At 34.7% G+C, this 20460-nt stretch overlaps 2 protein-coding genes across 3 annotated transcripts in view; one reads left to right on the forward strand and one right to left on the reverse strand.

Annotated features, from left to right (window-relative positions):
• The window catches only part of rnls (renalase, FAD-dependent amine oxidase), a 50023-nt gene extending 45784 nt beyond the window's left edge, over positions 1-4239 (reverse strand). The window contains exons 1-4 of one of the 2 annotated variants that reach the window (XM_073828728.1): positions 4067-4239; positions 2351-2456; positions 2087-2232; positions 83-241 (exon numbers count right to left, since the gene is read on the reverse strand). In XM_073828728.1, the coding sequence (XP_073684829.1) occupies positions 83-241; positions 2087-2232; positions 2351-2456; positions 4067-4184 (529 nt within the window). In that variant the 5' untranslated portion in view covers positions 4185-4239. Of the gene's footprint in view, positions 1-82; positions 245-2086; positions 2233-2350; positions 2457-4066 lie in introns of both variants that reach the window. The other variant, XM_073828727.1, reaches the window with a different exon arrangement.
• A 495-nt stretch (positions 4240-4734) lies between these two features.
• Positions 4735-20442, forward strand: lipf (lipase, gastric). Its single transcript, XM_073828026.1, has 10 exons — positions 4735-4858; positions 5618-5729; positions 8810-8927; positions 12590-12788; positions 13915-14024; positions 14372-14508; positions 16091-16237; positions 16841-16912; positions 19318-19386; positions 19823-20442. The coding sequence occupies exons 1-10, from the start codon at positions 4836-4838 to the stop codon at positions 20054-20056; spliced, it is 1221 nt and encodes a 406-aa protein (XP_073684127.1). The 5' UTR covers positions 4735-4835; the 3' UTR covers positions 20057-20442.
• The last annotated feature ends 18 nt before the right edge of the window (positions 20443-20460 follow it).

The raw sequence follows: 20460 nt of genomic DNA on the forward strand, positions 1-20460 counted from the left end.
GGCCAAACCAAAAGTCATATTTCAATTTTAAGACCAACATGTGTGTGTATGTGAGTTTGCGGCGGTGTGGTAATGTACTCACAAGATCCCACGTCTCCTTGCAGTTGAAGTATTTGGGGGACTGGCATGGTTAAAACCACTATGTCAAACCGCTCTGGCGCTCCCCCTTTGCGACACACTTCCCAGCCAGCGTCTTTTCGGTGAATGTGAGTGACGTGTCGGTCGTAGAGCACCTCTGCTCCTGCTTGAGTGCGGAGGGGCATAGTTGACAATGTTGCACATAGCAAATCAAGTCAAAGGAGACACAAAGGAAAAACAGGGAAAGAAAGAATTCCAAAGAAAGTCACACAGAAGGAAAGCTCAGATTATGTATCATTGAGAAAAATCAAGATTTGGTTTATAGCACATGCATATAGTTCTACATGATCTCTCATTTTAGATACAAGAGTGGAAAGAAACCCAATCCCACAGTTACATGGAAAATACATCCTTCGTGAATTAGCACATCGTTTTTCACGAGAGGCTTAAGGTGACAGAACAATGCTGACAGCTGTATATGATATCAATATCTGGGCAATGGTGATAAATAGTGTGCAAATACACATAATTCACTTCTCAAGTAAATCCCTCACTGTTTTGCTGAGCTTAAAATAACTGTGTTGTTTTTTAATGTTGCTGCACACATTAAAGCAGTTCCATCTGACTGCTGCTTTTTGTTCTTTGTTCCACATGCACAATATCAAAACATCCAGAACTGTTTTTAAAGACTTAGTCAGATTATTGACTAAGAGCCATGATCTCTGAGCTCATAAATCAGCCTGCATGGCCTGGCCAAATTCTTCTGCCCTCTCTCTAGGAAATCAGACACATTTCTAGAAAGGTACCAGTTAGAAGGAACAACAGCTGGATGACTCAGGTCTTGCTGACCCAAAAATAATTTTCTGGCAGCACATTTCTGTCATTAAACAGCTGATGAAAAACAGCTGCTTTATGAACAGTGATAAAATCGGTTATTAAATCTGTCTTGATTCTCTGATTGTGTAAATATATAAAAAGCATTTCTGTGTGAAATTGCCCTGATGGAAAAGGCTACAGCGAATGCTATTTTTGCTATTTTAATACATGTTTTAAATTAAATGTAGACATTTTAATATAATAAACTGCCTGGCATGTTTAATGGAAAACTGTTTGCATGACTTAAGGGAGTAATTCACTTTCAAAACAAAAATTTACAGATAATGTACTCACCCCTTTGTCATCCAAGATGTTAATGTCTTTCTTTCTTCAGTCATAAGGAAATTATGTTTTTTGAGTAAAACATTTCAAGATTTCTCTCCATATAATGGACTTCTATGGTGCCCCCGAGTTTGAACTTCTAAAATGCAGCTTCAAAGGGCTCTAAATGATCCCAGCCGGGGAAAGAAGGGTCTTATCTAGCAAAACGATGGGTTATTTTCTAAATATATATATATATATATAAAATACACTTTTAACCTCAAATGCTCGTCTTGTCTAGCTCAGCAAGACGAGCATTTGAGATTAAAAAGTATAAATGTTTTTAGAAAATAACCGATCGTTTCGCTAGATAAGACCCTTCTTCCTCGGCTGGGGTCATTTAGAGCTCTTTGAAGCTGCATTTAAACGGCATTTTGGAATAGAAGTCCATTATATGGAGAGAAATCCTGAAATGTTTTCCTCAAAAAACACAATTTCTTTACGACTGAAGAAAGAAACACATGGACATCTTGGATGACAAGGAGGGTGAGTACATTATCTGTAAATTTTTGTTCTGAAAGTGAACTACTCATTTAAAAGTCTCTTATACTCAAGGCTGCATATATTTGATTAAAATACTGTAAAACCAGTAATATTTTGAAATATTATTACAAATTAAAATAACTGTTTTCTATTTAAATATACTGTCATTTAATGCATCTATACTGAATGAGTATTAATTTCAGTAAAAAAAAAGCTACTTGCCCTAACTTTTGACTAGTACTGTATATCAGTATGACTTACAGCAAAACCAGAAGGAAAATGCAGCAATTTTTAGGAAAGAAGTTGAACCTAAACTTAAATAACCTACCTGACTCTTTGAGATAGTGTTTGACGATGGTGGAGACCCCATGGGGCGTTACATAGTTCACAATTTCTTCTTCCTTTAACATCATGCCTTCAACAGGAGCAGCAAGAGGTTTTAAAATGTCTTGTGCTAAGAGTTCTTCATAAAAACTAAAAATACCAACAACAAAAAAACAAGCATTAGTCACTACAAGACGTAAATGTTTATTTGTAACTAAAGTGAAAAAAGCCTTATACTTTTAACCTCATTAAGAGAGAAGTAGACTACCTGCTGTGAATACGAGCGTAGTATGGTGTGGCACTTATATACTGAGCACCAAGATCAACTGTACATGAAGGATCATTTGGACTTCTGCTTGTGGACATTCTCCCCCCTATAAAATTCAACATCTATTCATAATATCATCAGGTCAAATCAATGCAACATAAAAAAATATGCTTTTGGATTACTGAGATAAAAGAAACATCTGAATGAAAACATACAATGATTTAGCATCAATGTAAACACATAAAACCAACTCAAAAATTATTGTAAATATTGTAAAACACAATATACATATAAATAAGTGGTCATATCAGATATGAAATATTCATAACATCAAAACAGCTGCCTGATGACAAAAATCAAAAAACATTTTTTTTACATATTTATAATTGAGTTTTATAATGTTTTCATCATTGTAAGAAATGTTACCAATATAAATAAGTATACAAGTAAATAATTTGTCTTAATTGGCAAGTCTTTGAAAAAAAAAGCCGAAAGGCTATAAGTGAGAAACATTTATGTCAGAACATAAACTCATGTGATGTCTTGTGATATTTCTGCATCCCATTAGTCATTGTAAAACAGTACATAAAGGCCTACAGTGCAGTTGCTCTGACATTTATAAAAGTTTATAAAGAGAAGTTTCTAAAAAAAACTTCAGTATGTTCTTCTCAGAGCAGCTTACTAACTAATTAACTCACTCACTTTCTGTGGTAAACTTAATTTATAAATTATAGCCTATATTGTCTGAATAATATGCAAGACTGCTTTATTCAACAATTTCTTCTCTTCCGTGTCAGTCTTCGCCATGCATTCAGAAGAGTATCACGATGATGTCACATGGGCTATTTAAACAATGTCCTTACTACCTTTCTAGGCCTTGAAGGAACGTGGTAGTTGTCTTGTTGTCTGTGGAGGGTCAGAAAGCTCTCGGATTTCATCAAAAATATCTTAATTTGTGTTCTGAGATGAACAAATGTCTGTCGGTTTGGAACGACATGAGGGTGAATAATTAATGACTAACCCTTTAAACCTGTTTCTCATATAAAGCAAAGTTTTGCTGAAATTTACTTTGAATAGATGAACAAAAATCTCTCAGGTTTCAAAAAAGTATCTTAACTTGTGTTTCGAATGACATGAGGGTGAATAAATAAAACCAGATTGGGTGTGTGAGCGTGTGTATACAGACCTTTTAAGGTTATTGTCAGTTGTCAGGTTGTTGTGTGATTTTGTAATCCAACCATATTTACTCTGTGTAGTTTTTACCCATATTAAATAAAAACTGGTATTATCCAAATTCTAATCAATGTGTTATCTGATTAAATTTGAAGTGGGTGTGCCCTGTCAATCAAAGGACAAAGTTCAAAAGTTACTTCCAGGCTGGTTATCGTCTATTCATTGAAATGTAAAGAGGACTTGATCAGTGTGTCCTTTTAGGTGAAGAGTCAATAAGGAATTTGACGTCGAACATTGTATAATAAAGCTTAAGTTACCTCGTATTATGCTTATATTCTGCTTACCTTCCTCCTTTATAGATCAGCAGGTCACCAGTTTAGAACAGCGTTTTGACTTGTGTTTAACCTTAATGAATGACAGTTTGCTGCACGTAACTGGTACCACTAGTTTAATGATTTAAACGCAGACACCTGCCACTCGATAGTGTTTCACATCAGTATATAAAATAAACATTCTGTGAGTCAAAACAAATAAGATGCTAACCTGCACCCCGAGATTTGTCCCACACGACTATATTAACTTTCTTTGGCAGCTCTCTCCGCAGCAGACAGGCACATAAACTGCCTGTAAGTCCAGCACCAACTATTAGAACTCGAGACATATTTTAGAAAAGGTAACGTTAAATAAGCAACTGCTTGTGTAAAATAGCAACGCGATCTTGGTTGTTTGAAGATCTAACGCTATTAACACTCTGTGCCTTTAAGAATTATGAAAGGCTGAAATGTTTTTGTTGGCCAACCAAAACATTCCCTTGGTTATTTGACTGATGTGTATACACAACATATCCAAACTTCATAATAATAATAATAATAATAATAATAATAATAATATAAAGTTATATGTAAGTTTACAGGTACATTAAAGACAGAGAACGAACTCAAGTGTATTTTTGATTTCTTAGTTGCATTTAGATTAATTATAATTTTTATTATTTTGTAGCCGACAATGAGCTCAAGTGACTCTGCAAATCACAGTTTATAATTATATAGTCTCATTATTTAAAAAAAATAAAATAAAGTAAAGTAACCTAATGACGAATTCAGTTTGACAAACATTTAAATAATTATTAAGGAGTAACTTAAAACTTAGAAAGCAGCTAATACATCAGTGAATGAATCACTGTTTTTTTAGGAAGAGGGACTGATTGATTTAAGACCTTTAAGAACAATGATCAGGTCACGATGTCACTGTCAGCTGATGTTAAAGCATTTTCATTACTGATGCTCCACACTTTTGATTTCAGTACGCTACTATGGAAGGCTCAACCGAAGTTGGGTAAGTTTCCCTGAATGAGCTTGTTTCGTTCGTTATTCAGTGCTTAGGACCATTTAATAAACACACTTTATCAGATCATTGGTCTCGATCAGCTTAAAACAATTATATTTATTTAACATATATGCTGCAAGGAATTACGTAGTGGCGACTCAATGAATTAGCAATGAACGATTTTACTGTACGATGAATTGTGTGAATCTAACGTTCTATGTACAGTGATTTTGGCTTTTGTTTGCACCGACTGCCTTTCGTGCGTTTTAAAAGCACTGGCTTGGCAAGCTGAGCTTGGTCATTTAAAACCATTCAGATGTGTTACGCGAACTGCTTTCGTTTTGTGTAAACGCAGGATTGTAAAATTAAACATCTAAACCTCTTCAACTATATTGTGCGTTAATAAAGTAAAGACAAATTATATTGTCTATGTAATAGCCTAGCCTACCTTATACAATATGTGTTTCCAAGCACATTTTGTATTTGTTTCCCAATCAAACTACTCCCATATAATAAAGTACAGTCAGTGATGTTCAGCAATGTTTGTTTTGTCTGAACATACATACTTTTAGCTACATTGACCTTGTATTTTCATTTTAAGTATTGCTTACTTTAGAGTCACGTGATACATATTGAGCAACACTAAATAATTTGTTGAATTTATTGGCTGCTGAAGATTAGCATAGTCTAAGCTTTTTAACACTGGTTTAGATGAGTGTGTCTTGGAAGACCCTGTATGTTAATTCAATGTTTGTGAATGTTTAACAGAAGGATGACAAGGCTGGTGTTTTCTCTGGTGCTGCTTATGTCTGGGCTTGTTCAGTGCAGGCCGCCAGTTCAGGACATGACAGGACTGGACCCTGAAGTAAATATGAACATTGTGAGTAACCAGTACGCTAAATACAACTTACATGTAATAAGCTGCAATGAGTGTTCTTCATTATTGTCCAGGAAATTGTCAATAGTGCTAAAACACCAGAAATATAGAATAAATTCTGGTAAATTGGGTCACTATTGCCATTCATCGCAATGACATCCAAAAGTCAAACAACAACATTCATATTAGCTGTGAACAATACTGTTCACTTTGTGAAAATGTGGCTGAGTTACTAAAGTGTAATATAGTGTGAATACGGACCTCACACTTAAAGTGGAAAAACACGTTTTATTCAGACACTAAAAACAGATATGCTATTTGATGCAGTGTTGCTATTTAAGTGGCCAAATTCTAATAGCTTGTAATGTTAATCAGTAGGATTTTTTATAACAGTATAACAAACTTATAAAATGCACTATCTATACTATCTATCTATTTTGCAAGATTAAACTGCTGTAGCTGACCTCATGAATGACATGTCATATTATGCCTGCAGTGAACTTTGCACTACATTTGTAATACTATTTCCAGTTCTCTGTTTTGGCACGTGCTCTAGAAAGAAGTGCATCTCTTAGTTGACCATCTCTATAAAAATATATACTTTGCATATTCTTCCCATGATTCGCTGTGGCTCTTGGGAACTGAATTCAGCACGCATCATCATGTTATCACTTGTAATAGTGTATATTAGCTCTTAGTTCATAAGTGTTTCAAAGATTATGTGAAACAGGGAAGAGAAACATAAATCACCAGTTAGGCAATTTTTTTTTATTTGTAATTGACATTAGATAGCTTTATGTAACATATTTTCCCACAGACTATGAAAGGAAATTGTCTAAGTGACATTTGTGCACTTTCATGTGTGGTTAGAAATGAAACAAGATTTCTTGGTTTAAATAATGATATCTCATAATCATTGTTTGATGATTTGCACAGGTCAAATAACCATTTGTAGAAACGCTGATAAGACAGTGATTTGCTGGCTTTACAATAACTGCGGTTTACATATTTGCTTTTATAAGACTATTGAGCCTTAAAAATGTGTCACTTGAGCTAATTAAAAGAATAGTTCACCAAAAATTAAAATACTGTTTTTATTTTTTTTCACTGGAATTTGGAACATAATAGGAAAATTTAATTACTCTGCACACAGTTCTTTTCTATACAAAAATACAAAACCAGTTTGTAGTGGCAATGTCTGTCAAGATCGATAAGGAAAAAAGAACTATCCACATGACTTGTACACCATTCCATGTTTTCTGAAATCATACCATACAATAATCATTTTGTGTTCCAAAATAAACAAAAATGTACATAAAAGTGAAAAATTAGAGGGGTTTTTTAACATTCGGTGTGTATTTTCCCTTTGAAGTCACAACGTAACAGAAGTAGCAACAGATTTAGATTGTGATGTATATGTTAGTGAAAAAGAAGAATATTAGAACAGAAAAAATGTGGTGCGGGTTCTATTCATTGGTTGTTGATTGGATGGAGAAAGATCTGAATGCAATCTTGCAGTCAATTGGAAGAAACTGGCTGGGTTTTCAGTCAAACCAAAATGTATTCAGACACCTTCAACATTTCTCACATTATCACAAATTATTTGTTATAGTTTAGAAAATGGTAATAAAATTTGACAAGAACTCAAGAAATTGTGTCAGAACACATTCATCATATCTTTATCAGGTAACTTTGATAGAAAGGTATGTAACAAAACATGGTGAGGTCAAAGAGATCAAATTGTTAGAAATTTTACTGGTAATCATCTGTATGATTTTTTTTTTTGGGTATAATATCTCACAGTTTACTTTATTTTGCTATCCTCACTTACATAATTGAAAAATAATGTGCTGCTCTCACTAGTAAAACATTTTTTGGTTTGACTCTACGATCTTACCAATAGAGTTTAGTGGAACGTGTGACTATAGTTTGCTAACAATGCTTTTGGGTGATGCACGCCTGAATTATTTAAGAAATCCGACATATGCCATTAGAGAGAAGTTTTACTGAATGGATAAATAAATAAATAATCCCATGTTTACTTTAAGTGAAGTGTGTAAATTTTAAAGCATGTAAACATCCATTAGTTGAGTTAGTTTAAAAATTTAGTTTTGCTTTGTTGCACTGCTAAAAAAATGTTGAAAGCAGCAAAAAGTCATACCAAATTGTTTAGTTTTTTCTGCACATTAATTTGCAATAGGCTTTAGTATTATTAAAACTAAAAAAACACTAATATAATAAAAATATACTTCAAATGATTTGGAGCTCTGATATATTTGAATCTGTATATTTGATTCCAGGGAAAATTATATTCTTTATAATGCCACAAAGTTCTCCATATTTTCAGTTGCTGGTCACACTTTGCATTTCATCAGACGTATTTCCTCTTGCATCTTCATTCTGCAGAAGTGCACAAAATATTTCTTGTTTCCAACACACACTATTTCTGGATGAAAAGAGGACAAATACGAGAGAGAGAGAGAGAGAGAGAGAGACAAGCACTTCCCCCAGTGCTTACCCTCCCCATAATGTGTGTTGAGCCAGCAGTGGGTTTATCCTTAAGAGGCCTAAAGTAGAATGAGCAGACAGAAGACCCAGGGGGAGTGGGAAATTGCAGAGCCTTTAATTATGCATGGGGAGATTGCATGGCAGGCCTGGAACCAACAAGCTCACACAGTTTCTTTGAAGTCTCTGATTATAATTTATCTCATATCTGAAGCAGGAGGAGGAGCAGTGTGACACCATACAGTTGAAATAATTGTGCTCTTGAAAAGACAAATGACTAAACTACGAATTTAAGCTGAACTGGTGTTTTCTATTTTCATTACATTTAAAAATACTGCCACGTTGATGACATTTATTGTAGACCTTAGCAAAGAAGAAATGTAGCTATTCTTAAAAAATACTTAGGCCTTATATTTCTTCTTCAAACGGATTTTATTGTCTAAAGAGACAATGATAAACGTCTTTGCTGTTCTGTTTAAATTCATTCTTACATAGAGCTGTGTTTCCATTGATTTCTCCATGCTGTCATGCTTCTCATGGACTTTGCCCATGTTATCTGTTGTGCTTGTCTCTTGTAGAGTGAGATCATCAGACACTGGGGCTACCCTGCTGAAGAATTTGAAGTGGTCACCGAGGACGGGTACATCCTAAGCGTCAACCGAATCCCACATGGGGTCAAAATCAAGGATGGACAAGGTAAAGATTTGAGTTGGTGTGCCAAAAGATTTGAATGAGCCCATTCATGCTTTTGTGTGGCTTGCGTTAGCGTGAATTATTAAAGATGGGAGCTTTCTGTCCTCAAAGTGGCCATCTGAAAAAGGAATGTCTGTTAGATGAACTCTGAATTCTCACCATTCACTGTGAAGACATTACGAAACATACAGTGTCACATGAACGCACTGGGTGAGATGTTCACATCAGAACCTTAACATCTTAACATCCCATGGTTTTTAATAGTCACGTAGCAATTTAAAGAAGGGAGAGAAGCAGTTTTAGATGAGTCAGTCTCGTATGGTGGAGGACCTCCTGTACACGCTCACATAAACCAACCCACACATTAGGGTTTTCTTCTCATTAATATCAAGATCTCATGACCTCTCGTAATGCTGTGAGTTTGTTAAAAGTCAAAAGTTGGGGATACTTTTCTGCTCATCAAGGCTGCGTTAAAAATTAAAAATACAGACAGAACTGTATTGTAAAATATTATTGCAATTTAAAATAGTGGTTTTCTATTTTATTATAATTTAAAATAGAATTTATTCTCATAATGCAAAGCTGAATTTTCAGCATCATTACTGCAGTCTTCAGTGTCACATGATCCTTCAGAAATCATTTTAATATGCTGATTTATTGTCAATGTTGGAAACAGTTGTGCTGCATATACAGTTGTGCTGTGATACTTTTGTCAGGATTCTTTGATGAATAACATGTTAAAAAGAACAGCATTTATTTAAAATAGAAATCGTTTGTAAAAATATACACTACCTTTTAAAGTTTGAGGTCAGTAATTTTCTTTCTTTCTTTGAAAGAAATGAATACTTTTATTTAGCAAGGATCTGTTAAATTGATAAAAAGTGATAGTGAAGACTTATATTGTTTGAAAAGATTTATATTTTGAATAAATGCTGCTCTTTTTAACTTTTTATTCATCAAAGAATCCTGATCAAAGTGTCACAGGTTTCCAAAAAATATTAAGTAGCGCAACTGTTTCCAACAGTGATAAAAAAGTAATAAATCAGTATATTAGAATGATTCTGAAAGATCATGTGACGCTAAAGACTAATGGCTAATGAAAATTTAGCTTTACATCACAGAAATAAATTATATTTTAAAGTATGTATTGGAAAAAAAATGGATTGCAATAATATTTCATAATTCATAATATAATTTTTTTCTGTATTTTTGATCAAATAAATGGAACTTGATAAGCATGAGAGACTTAAAAAAAAACACTGAGTGGCAGTGTATATATTAACTGAAATCTTAAAACCTTAAAAATTCAACCTGTGAAAACCATTTTAAAATCGGACATTATTAAAATTGCATCATTACCATGGAAACGGTACTTCAAAATCATATTACAAAATCTATTCGTTCATGAATTATAACAATTTAAATTTGTAAAGTGCACTTTCATGTCTATGTTTAAAAATAGAGGGTGACAGTTAAAATGTTAAAAACACTAATAATTAAATATGAATAAAAATCTGTTTACAGTGTTGCGATGCTAAATTAATTTGCACATACAATTTGTAATACATTTGATTATAATTTTGATTATAGTAGAAAAATAGTATAACACTTAATATCAGCTATTTATAAATGTATGAACATAACATGAAAATAATAAATAAGCTTATCTGCATCAGCAAGTATTGTAGTAGGTGCATCTCTAGAATAAATCAGTGACAGCTATGATGTCATCAGCTGGAAAACAAAGCAATCTCTGTGATGATAAAGCAGGCTGAAATTGATTCAGTTCAGATGAGTGTTATTGTGGTGTTAATGTTCTCGGCCCTGTACAACAGTGCTTCTGAAATCAGTATTCAGTTTGATATTTAGCGCTCCCCATATTTCATTAATGAGCAGAGAGATCTCTAAAGCTCATGCTCTCACACTAATCTCGCCAGGGACGCCACTGAAGCGGAAAACCAATTCAACAGCCATACATCAGCTTCCACTCTCCCTCGCTGTGCTAACACAATGTCTCATGTTTTTCTAAATGAGAATACATTTCCCCGACACAAATCCCTCTGCTGGAGGATTTGAGGGCCTTTGAGAAACTTTGGCCTTGTGCATCTTTGCTTTTCACTCATTGTATTAGATTAAGAGCGTTGTTGGCTGTGTTCTTGTGTTTGACCTTCAGAATAAAATTGGCTTATGCAAATGACCGTGTGGAAATGTATTCGGTACATTTATAACCGTACCTAATCAGGAAGACTGGGAATTTCCAAGACCACGTTAACAAGACAAATCCTGTGAGGCATTTTCGTTTTACAGTGATCTTAAAGCTGTGTGTGTCTGCGTGTGCTGGGAGCTGGTAAATGTTAATAATAAATTCTGATATGTGATAAATAAGTAAAGAGCCATCAAGCTGTTTGTTTCAGTGGATGGCTTGTGCTGAGTGGTGTGACGTTGGGTGTGATAAGCACTGAAGCTCTGAGGTGGCACACAGGAGATGCAACTCATTTCCTGCTGTCCCAGTTCTCCAAGTCACACGAGACAATGTGCTGCATAGCTCGAAGGAACACCAAGAAATGACAGTACTTTTTAGTGCCGAATGAGGTTCTCAAAGACAGTCTCACCTGAGAAAATACACACTCATTCTTTTCTCCAGATCTAGTAATTCCTTTAAAAAAACTTAAATGCATTTTGTACACACAATGACTTCAGTATAACTCTTCTGTGAGTATAAAAAAAGTATAAAATTAGTTAAAATAATTTAGATATTTTTAAATAAAAAATTCCAGGCTGATACAACTGTCCTCGTTTAAAAATGACATTATTTAAAAAAATAATAATTTAATTAATTATTAGATAAAATATTGATTTTTTTTTTTTTACAAAATTGCTTCACTTCAGTGTTGGCCAAAATTATTAGAACACTAGTATTTTCACCAACTAAAATTGGTTTTAAGTCAGTTATTTCTATCTTTTGCTGTAGTGTGTCAGTAAGAAATATCAGTTTACATTTCCAAATATTTATTTTGCCATTAATTGTAATAATCCAGTGAGATTATTGTTTGCACAAGGACTCTGACAACAGCCAGTGCTCCACACAGACATCTGATCCCATCATCATCCAGACGGTCTGGAATGACATGAAAAAACAGAACAAACTGCGTTTTAATTTCATAAAATTGTATTCTCACAAAATCATATGGAACCACATGAACAGATAAGTATGTGAAGTCTGAAGCAGTGATTTCGTTTGAACTTCATTTCCCATAAACCCTATCGTAACTCGTTGTGCAACTGCTCTCCTGGGATTATTCTGCAGTTATGTAAAACGTTTAGTCTCCAGCTCCGCATCACTTCCAAAGTCTTGCTGAGCGAGTTGCAGGGTTTAAGGGGGGGGGTATAAGGAATGGCTGGTATGAAGTCAAACAATGCTATCAGCTCAAGGTTTGTTTGTGCTACTAAGAGGACCAGCTCACATCCTGTTTCTGACAGATATTCACGATAAAGGTCCTAAAAAAGAAAGGATGGCATTATCAGTATAAAACTAATGCACATACTCCCTCTGCTGGCCAAACATGTAATCTCTAAAAAGCATATATGCGTATAGTTGATTACATTTAAATCTATTCAAAGGTTTTGTGACCTTTTTTTCATCTTTTGATTCTTATGTATGACAGAAGCCAAGCCTGTAGTCTTCCTCCAGCATGGTCTTCTTGCTGCTGGAAGTAATTGGGTGACAAACCTGCCCAACAACAGCCTGGGTTTCCTCCTAGCCGACGCTGGATTTGACGTGTGGATAGGCAACAGTCGTGGGAACACCTGGTCCAAAAAACACGTCAGCCTTGACCCTAAACAGAAAGAATACTGGCAGTTCAGGTACAAAAACAACATTTTTATGAAAGCGGTGTGTTCAGCATGTTACTCTGTGGTTTATACTTTCTCGTCGTACACCAACTTTTTAACTTTGAAAATAATTTTTGTACATACAATTTATATTTACAAAGTCTCTTATGCTCACCAAAGCAATTTATTTGATCAAAAACACAGTAACATTGTTAAATTACAATTTAAAAATAATTTGAAAAACAAATTATTTCTATTTAAATATGTTTTTAAATGTAATTTATTCCTGTGAATTTACAGCAGCCATTACTCTAGTCTTTAATGTCACATGATTCTTCAGAAATCATTCTAATATGCTGATTTAGTACTCTAAAATAATCTCTTATTATCAATTTTGAAAACGTTTATCCTGCTTAATAGTTAAACTGTGATAATTATTTTCTTTAAAGTTCATAAGAACAGCATTTTATCTGAAATAGAAATGTTTTTCTTGTAAACCTTTCTTGTATATATTTAAGCATATATGTGACCCTGGACCACAAAACCAGTCATAAGGGTCAATTTTTTTAAATTGAGATTTCTACATATTCTGAAACCTGAATAAATAATCTTTCAATTGAAATGATAGGACAATAATTGGCTGAGATACAGCTATTTGAAAATCTGGAATCTGCAAACAAATCAAAATACTGAGAAAATTGCCTTTAAAGTTGTCCATATGAAGTTTTTAGCAATGCATAGTACTAATCAAAAATTTTGATATATTTATGGTAGGAAATTTATAAAATATCTTCATGCATGGAACATGATATTTACTTAATAACTTTGGCATAAAAGAAAAATTGATCATTTTGACCCATACAATGTATTTTTAGCTATTGCTACAAATATACCCATGCTACTTTTTTTTACTTTAGCGTTTTGTGGTCCAGGGTCAAATATTTCCTCTTTTCAGCTAACACTTGTGTGCAGAGCTTGAAACTCATCATATTTTGACATCCCTCTTTTTTTTGCCTTGCAATCTTTGGTATTTCCCTTAGGAAATGCAGATCTAGTTCTTGTTTTTAGAATTCTTTGCTGGGTTAATAATGTATCAGCCAGAGCTAAAAAAAAAAAAAAAATTCTCTCTGTGTTGTTTGTTTTTGTGTGTGTGAACCAGTCATGATCAACTAGCTAAGAAGGATCTTCCTGCAGTGATAAACTTCATTACAAAGACCACTGGCCAGGAGCAAATCTTTTATGTGGGCCATTCCCAGGGAACCACTATAGGTATCACCAATTCTCTATAAAGCATTTTAGAGTGATTCATTATTTTGATCTGTGGAAATGTGACTCAGGGTTGCTATTCATCAAATCACTGGTCTACAAAATATGCTCAAGAGCTGTGTTGTGCATTATGCATCCCCTCGCACTGACAGTAGACAAATGCATTTTCATATGTGTTACTGTGTGGGAACATCTCACAGCTCAAAGCAGCCTCAGTACTTCACACTTTTTGCTATGCATGATTTGATTCCAAGCTCTATATGTTTTGTTTTCTATTATATATTTTTATATTTATATATTATTTCATATTATATATGTATAACTTGCTATTATTCACTATTGCTTCTCAGCATTCATCGCTTTTTCCACAATGCCGGAGCTGGCCAGCAAAATCAAGATGTTCTTTGCTCTGGCCCCTGTCGCCACAGTGGGCATGACCAAAAGCCCCATGACTAAATTGTCTGTTATTCCAGAGTTTCTCATTTGGGTGAGCATTTTGTTTAAACACTATACTGTAGCTCTGTTCCAGAAAGCTAGAAAAGTTCCCTATTGGCTACTTAGGCAGCTGCCATTTAAGGATCTCTCATTTAAAAGAAAGGATTCGGAGGTTCTCTATATAAGTAGCTATACTCTCAATTGATTTTTAATAGTTTGGCACTACAATTTGGCTAAGCTAACAGCATGATACAATGAAGAATTCAACTAAAAATACAAATATTAGATTAAATATTGTATTCTAAATTTAAAATTTTAATTATTGATAGTTTTCATTAAATATAACTTTGTTTACAGTCAACATCTCATCACATCTTTAATTGAAAATAATTTGGTGGATTGTAGCAGGTATTTTATAGGAACATAAGAGAAGGTTCTCGCATAAGATTTGGTTATCTTTGCAGCACATACAGTTGAAGTCAAAAGTTTACATACAGCTTGCGGAATCTGCAAAATGTTAATTATTTGACCAAAGTAAGAGGGATCATACAAAATGCATGTTATTATATATTGGTACTGACCTGTATAAAATATTTCACCTAAGTGATGTTTACATATAGCCCACAAGAGAAAATAATAGTTGAATTTATAAAAATGACCCTGTTCAAAAGTTTACATACCCTTGATACTTAGTACTGTTTTGTTACCTAAATGATCCACAGCTGTTTTTTTTGTTTGTTTGTTTAGTGATAGTTGTTCATGTGTCCCTGGTTTGTCCTGAACAGTTAAACTGCCCGCTGTTCTTCAGAAAAACTTTTCAGATCCAACAAATTCTTTGTTTTTTTAGCATTCTTGTGTATTTGAACCCTTTTTGAGGATATGTACATATATATAAATATATAATATTTAGGCAAAATAAGAAAAATGTACACATCCTCATTCCATTCAAAAGTTTACACCCCTGGCTCTTAATGCATCGTGTTTCCTTTTGGAGCATCAGTGAGCATTTGAACCTTCTGTACTAGTTGCATATGAGTCCCTCAGTTGTCCTCAGTGTGAAAAGATGGATCTCAAAACCATACAGTCATTGTTGGAAAGGGTTCAAATACACAAAAATGCTGAAAAAACAGAATCTGTGGGACCTGAAGGACTTTTCTGAAGAACAGTGGGCAGTTTATCTTATTATGCGAGAACTATATAATACTTAATGTCCCTTTAAAAAACATCTACTAAAGTCCACCAAATTATTTTCTTTTAAAATCTAGCCTCTGTTGGGAGTTCACTAGGTTTTGGTACAGAGCATATAACTCATATTTATAGTGTTTTAACAGATAAAAAAATGTATTGTTACATAAAATATTAAGTATTTGGTAGTGTTAAAAAAATAATTATAGTTAATAAAAAAAGTGTTTTACTTACATTTGAATGTCATGGAAATGAGTTGTTTTTTTTAAGGTTAATTACAGACACAAAAGTAATTTAAAGCCTATTTACTTGACTTGTATATGTTTACCTACATATTTACTTGACTTTTAGGTAACATATACAAAAGAAATGCTGAAATCAGTTAATTAATGCACATACAGCCATGATGATAATTTATCAAAATAATATTTTTTTTTTCACATGTATAGGATCTCTTCGGACGAAAAGACTTCTTTCCTCAGAATGACTTGATTAAGTTTTTTGCCACTGAGTTCTGCAGCAGAAGGCCTTTGAGTGTGCTGTGCGGGAACGTCTTCTTTCTTCTTTGCGGTTTTGATGAGAAGAACCTGAACATGGTATAGCACTCTCAAGCTTTTTTAAAGGAGAACTCCGGTGTGATATTGACCTAAAGTGTATTGAATCATGATACCGAGTGTGAACGTACCTTGCATATCTCATCTCGTCTTGTCCACTGCAGTCCGAAATCTGGGGTCAGTTAGCCGATGCTCACAACAGGTTGTCAATGAGAGTCAATAGGGCATCGAAGTAGCCATGTAAATAAATCACTGTTTTATGCCATTTACGAGGCACAAAGTAGCTCCACACTTCATTGGTAGACTTCCAAGGGCCCTGACATTTAAAACGAGACATTGAGAACTCAGAAAAAGCACCGGTAGTTTATTTACAAGACGATTTATACAGACAGTAACTGCAAGAAAAAATCCGGTCGCCGCCATCTTGAATTTAGTCACGATAAGTCGAGTGACGAGCAGGAAGGAACTTATCAGGTTGTAGTTTCCTTCGTGCTCGACACTCGACTTATCGTGACTAAATTCAAGATGGCGGCGACCGGATTTTGTCTTGCAGGTACTGTCTGTCAATATCACACCGGACTTCTCCTTTAAATCATGCTTTTTTATGTCAATGAATTTGTGAATGTTCCTTCATCTCTCTTTCAGAGCAGAACACCTGTGTACACGACACACTGCCCAGCAGGAACCTCAGTCCAAAACATGGTTCACTGGGCTCAGGTAAAAAAAAAAAAAAAAAACTGTTTCTGTGTGACATGTTTATGTGCCTTACTAAATGTCCCTCTCCATCTGCAATACATTTTAAAACATCCCCACATTATTTCCTCAAAATGAGTCAAGGCACAAACACCAGAAGTTGTGACAGTTCCTTTATCTGTCTCAGAGTACAATATCACTGTGAAGTGACAGCAGAGAAGCATTGAGGTGTAACAATAGGGGCTTTTTGGTAAGGCCCGCAGCTGCACTCTGGTGTGTTTGACATTTTCTAGACCTGTTCGATCACATTGGCCTGTATGTGCTATCAGGTGCACGTGTGTGTATATATATATATATATATATATATATATATATATATATATATAGTTTTTTTATTTCCTCTAATTAGAATACTATTTGTACTGTTTATTCTTTTTTACCTCTAGAACTCTAGAGTTAGAAATTCATTTTTATTTGTAGATAAACAATAAAAACATCCAATAATATATTTTTTCAGAATAATAAGCAAATAATAATGTCCCATTTTAATTAATATTTTCATAACTCCTGTTTTGGAAACTTAAAGTGGATGGACAGGACTGTGAACACAACTATGCATATCTACTGTACAGTGCCTTGCAAAAGTATTCATACCCCTTCATTTTTTTCACATTTTATTTTGCTGCCTTATGCTAAACTGCTTTAAATTACTTTTTTCCACATCAAGCTACACTCCTTACACCATAATGGCAAAGCAGGAACAGGTTTTTAACATGTCTGCAAATTTATTAAAATAAATAACTTAAATGATTCCATTGCATAAGTATTCATACTCTTATCTGAGACAGTTGAAATTTAGCTCAGGAGCATTCATATTGCTTGCAGATGTTACTACACTTCGAGTGAAGTTAACCTGTGGCAAATTCAATTAAATGGGTATGATTTGGAAAGGCACACACTGCTTGTAGAGCTCAGAGACAGGATTGCATCAAACCACACATCTGGGGCAGAGCTCAGAAAAAAAATCTGCTGCATTGAAGGTTCACAGAAGCATGTAGTCTCTGTTACCCTTAATGGAAGAAGTTTGAAACAACCATGACTCTTACTAGAACTGGCCTACTGGCCAAACTGAGCAATTGATGGAAAAGGGCCTTGGCTAGAGTGGTGAAAAAAAAACCTGATGGTCACTCTAGTTGAGCTCCATGATCATATATGCAGATGGGGGAATTTTACAGAAGGACAAACATCACTACAACACTCCAATACTTAATCCTCTCCTCAGTGAAGACACATGAAAACACACAAATTTGCAAAAAAGGCATCTAAAGGACCCTCAGACTGTGAGAAACAAGATTCTGTGGTCTGATGAACCTCAATTCCAAGCATCATGTTTGAAGGAAACCAGGCACTGCTCATCACCTGCAGAGTACCATCCCAAAAGTAAAGTATGCTGGTAGCAACTTCACGCCGTGGGGCTGTTTTTCAGTGGCAGGGATTGAGGGACTCGTCAGAGTTGAAGAAAAGCTCAATGCACCAAAATATTGAGATAGTCTTAATGAACCCAGTCCAGAGCATTCAGAACCTCAGAATGGGCAGAAGGTTCACATTCCAACAGGGCAGTGACTCTAAGCACACAAAAAGAGTGGCTTATAGACAACTCTGTGAATGTCCTTGAGTGCCAGAGCCATAGCCTGGGCTTGAACCCAATCAAACATTTCTGGAAAAACCTGAAAATATCTGTCAGACCTAATTCAAGCTGACAGAGCTTGAGAGGCGATAAGGTGAGGCGACGAATGGCAGTTAATTCGCAAAAATGTGCAAATCTTGTTGCATCATACCCAAAAAGACTTGAGGCTATAAATGTGCTTCAGCTAAGTACTAAGTTAAGGGTATGAATACTTATGCAATGCTTATTTCAGTTTTTTTTTTTTTTTATATAAATATATGAAGTTGTGACAATTCTGTTTTTGCTTTGTCATTATGGTGTGTGGAGTGTAGACTGATGTGGAAAAAAGTAATTAAAAACCACAAGGCAGCAACAAAATGTGGAAAAAATTAATATGTATATATTAATAAATGAATACTTTTGCAAGGCACTGTAGATACTGCAAAATACTGAGTGATTTAAGTGAGATAGTAGCTATACATAGCAGCAATTACTTGTAAAGATAATAAAATGCAGACCCCACCTTACTCTGTATATCTTAGGGCTTGTTCACACTGCCCCACCAAACAGCAACAACTCAACTGAAAGATGTCAGTTGGATTTATGTTAAGCAACATCTGTCATGCTCACAATGACCCAATAAACAGGAACATGGTCCAATAAAACCCATACAAAGACTGCTCTTTGATAATGAAAGCACTATCAAACATCTTAACATTCTACTTTACTGATTTTAAATACATTTCTTGTATTCTTTGTACAGGCTGTGAAATCCACTAAGCTTATGGCATACGATTATGGAAAAGCTGGAAATATGGCACATTATAATCAGGTAAGATTAAGGACTCGACTATTTCTCCCCTTACAGGAAACAAAACATGAAAATTCTGTCATTATTTACTCACCCTCAAGTCTGCATATATTTCTTTCTTCTGCTGATCACAAAAAAAAAAAAAAGACATTTTGAGGAATGCTGACAACCAAACATCTTCGGTTCCCATTGACTTCTAAAACCGAAACTGTTTAGTCACCAACGTTCTTCAAAATACTATATCCTCTTTTGTGTTCCACAAAAAAGACAACGATGTACAGGTTTAGAACAACATGAAGATGAGTAAATAATGACAGAATTTCCCTTTAAGCTATTTTTTGCCAATAACTATACAATTGATTTGCCTATCCAGGGCATTTTTGAGACTGTGAGGGAGTAGTGATAAACTGACCAGTGCTTGAAGTGTAAAAGTCTCTTTCTCCTTCTCCCCCACCAGTCACTACCTCCCCTGTACAATGTGGAAAACATGACGGTACCCACAGCTTTGTGGTCTGGTGGGCAGGACACTCTGGCGGATCCTCAGGACGTGGCACTACTGCTTACACAGATACCTAAATTGGTGTACCACCGCAACATCAAGCACTGGGAGCACCTGGACTTCATCTGGGGCTTGGATGCCCCACAAGAGATGTACAACAAAATGATCAAAATGATGAGAGAGAATGTGTGAAGAGACATTGTGAGTGGGCAGTAGGTTTTATCAGCAGTTTTTTAAACATTCCTTGAGCTTGAGCTAATACGTTTGTGTTTGATCTGTCTGTAAGCAGATGAACCCATTTGTTTGAGGTGCTGGTAACTGAATCTGCAATTTGCAAATGCAAATCTAATATTACAAACTGATTTAAGCCTTTGGGCCATTACCCAGAGACTTGAGTTTTAATGTTTGAGTTGCCTTTTAATGTCTTTTAAAGGACATGCACTTGTGTTTTTTTAACTTGAGCTTTTACTAACCAGTACCTCTTCAGCATTTCATAACCTGTCTAATAGTATCATCATGTAATGGATTGTTTTTGTAAAACATGACTGGAAATAAACAGACATTGGTTCAGAAGACAATATGTGTATACAAAAGTA

This window comes from Garra rufa, chromosome 22, assembly GCF_049309525.1.
Source record: "Garra rufa chromosome 22, GarRuf1.0, whole genome shotgun sequence".
NCBI classification, from domain to species: domain Eukaryota; kingdom Metazoa; phylum Chordata; class Actinopteri; order Cypriniformes; family Cyprinidae; genus Garra; species Garra rufa.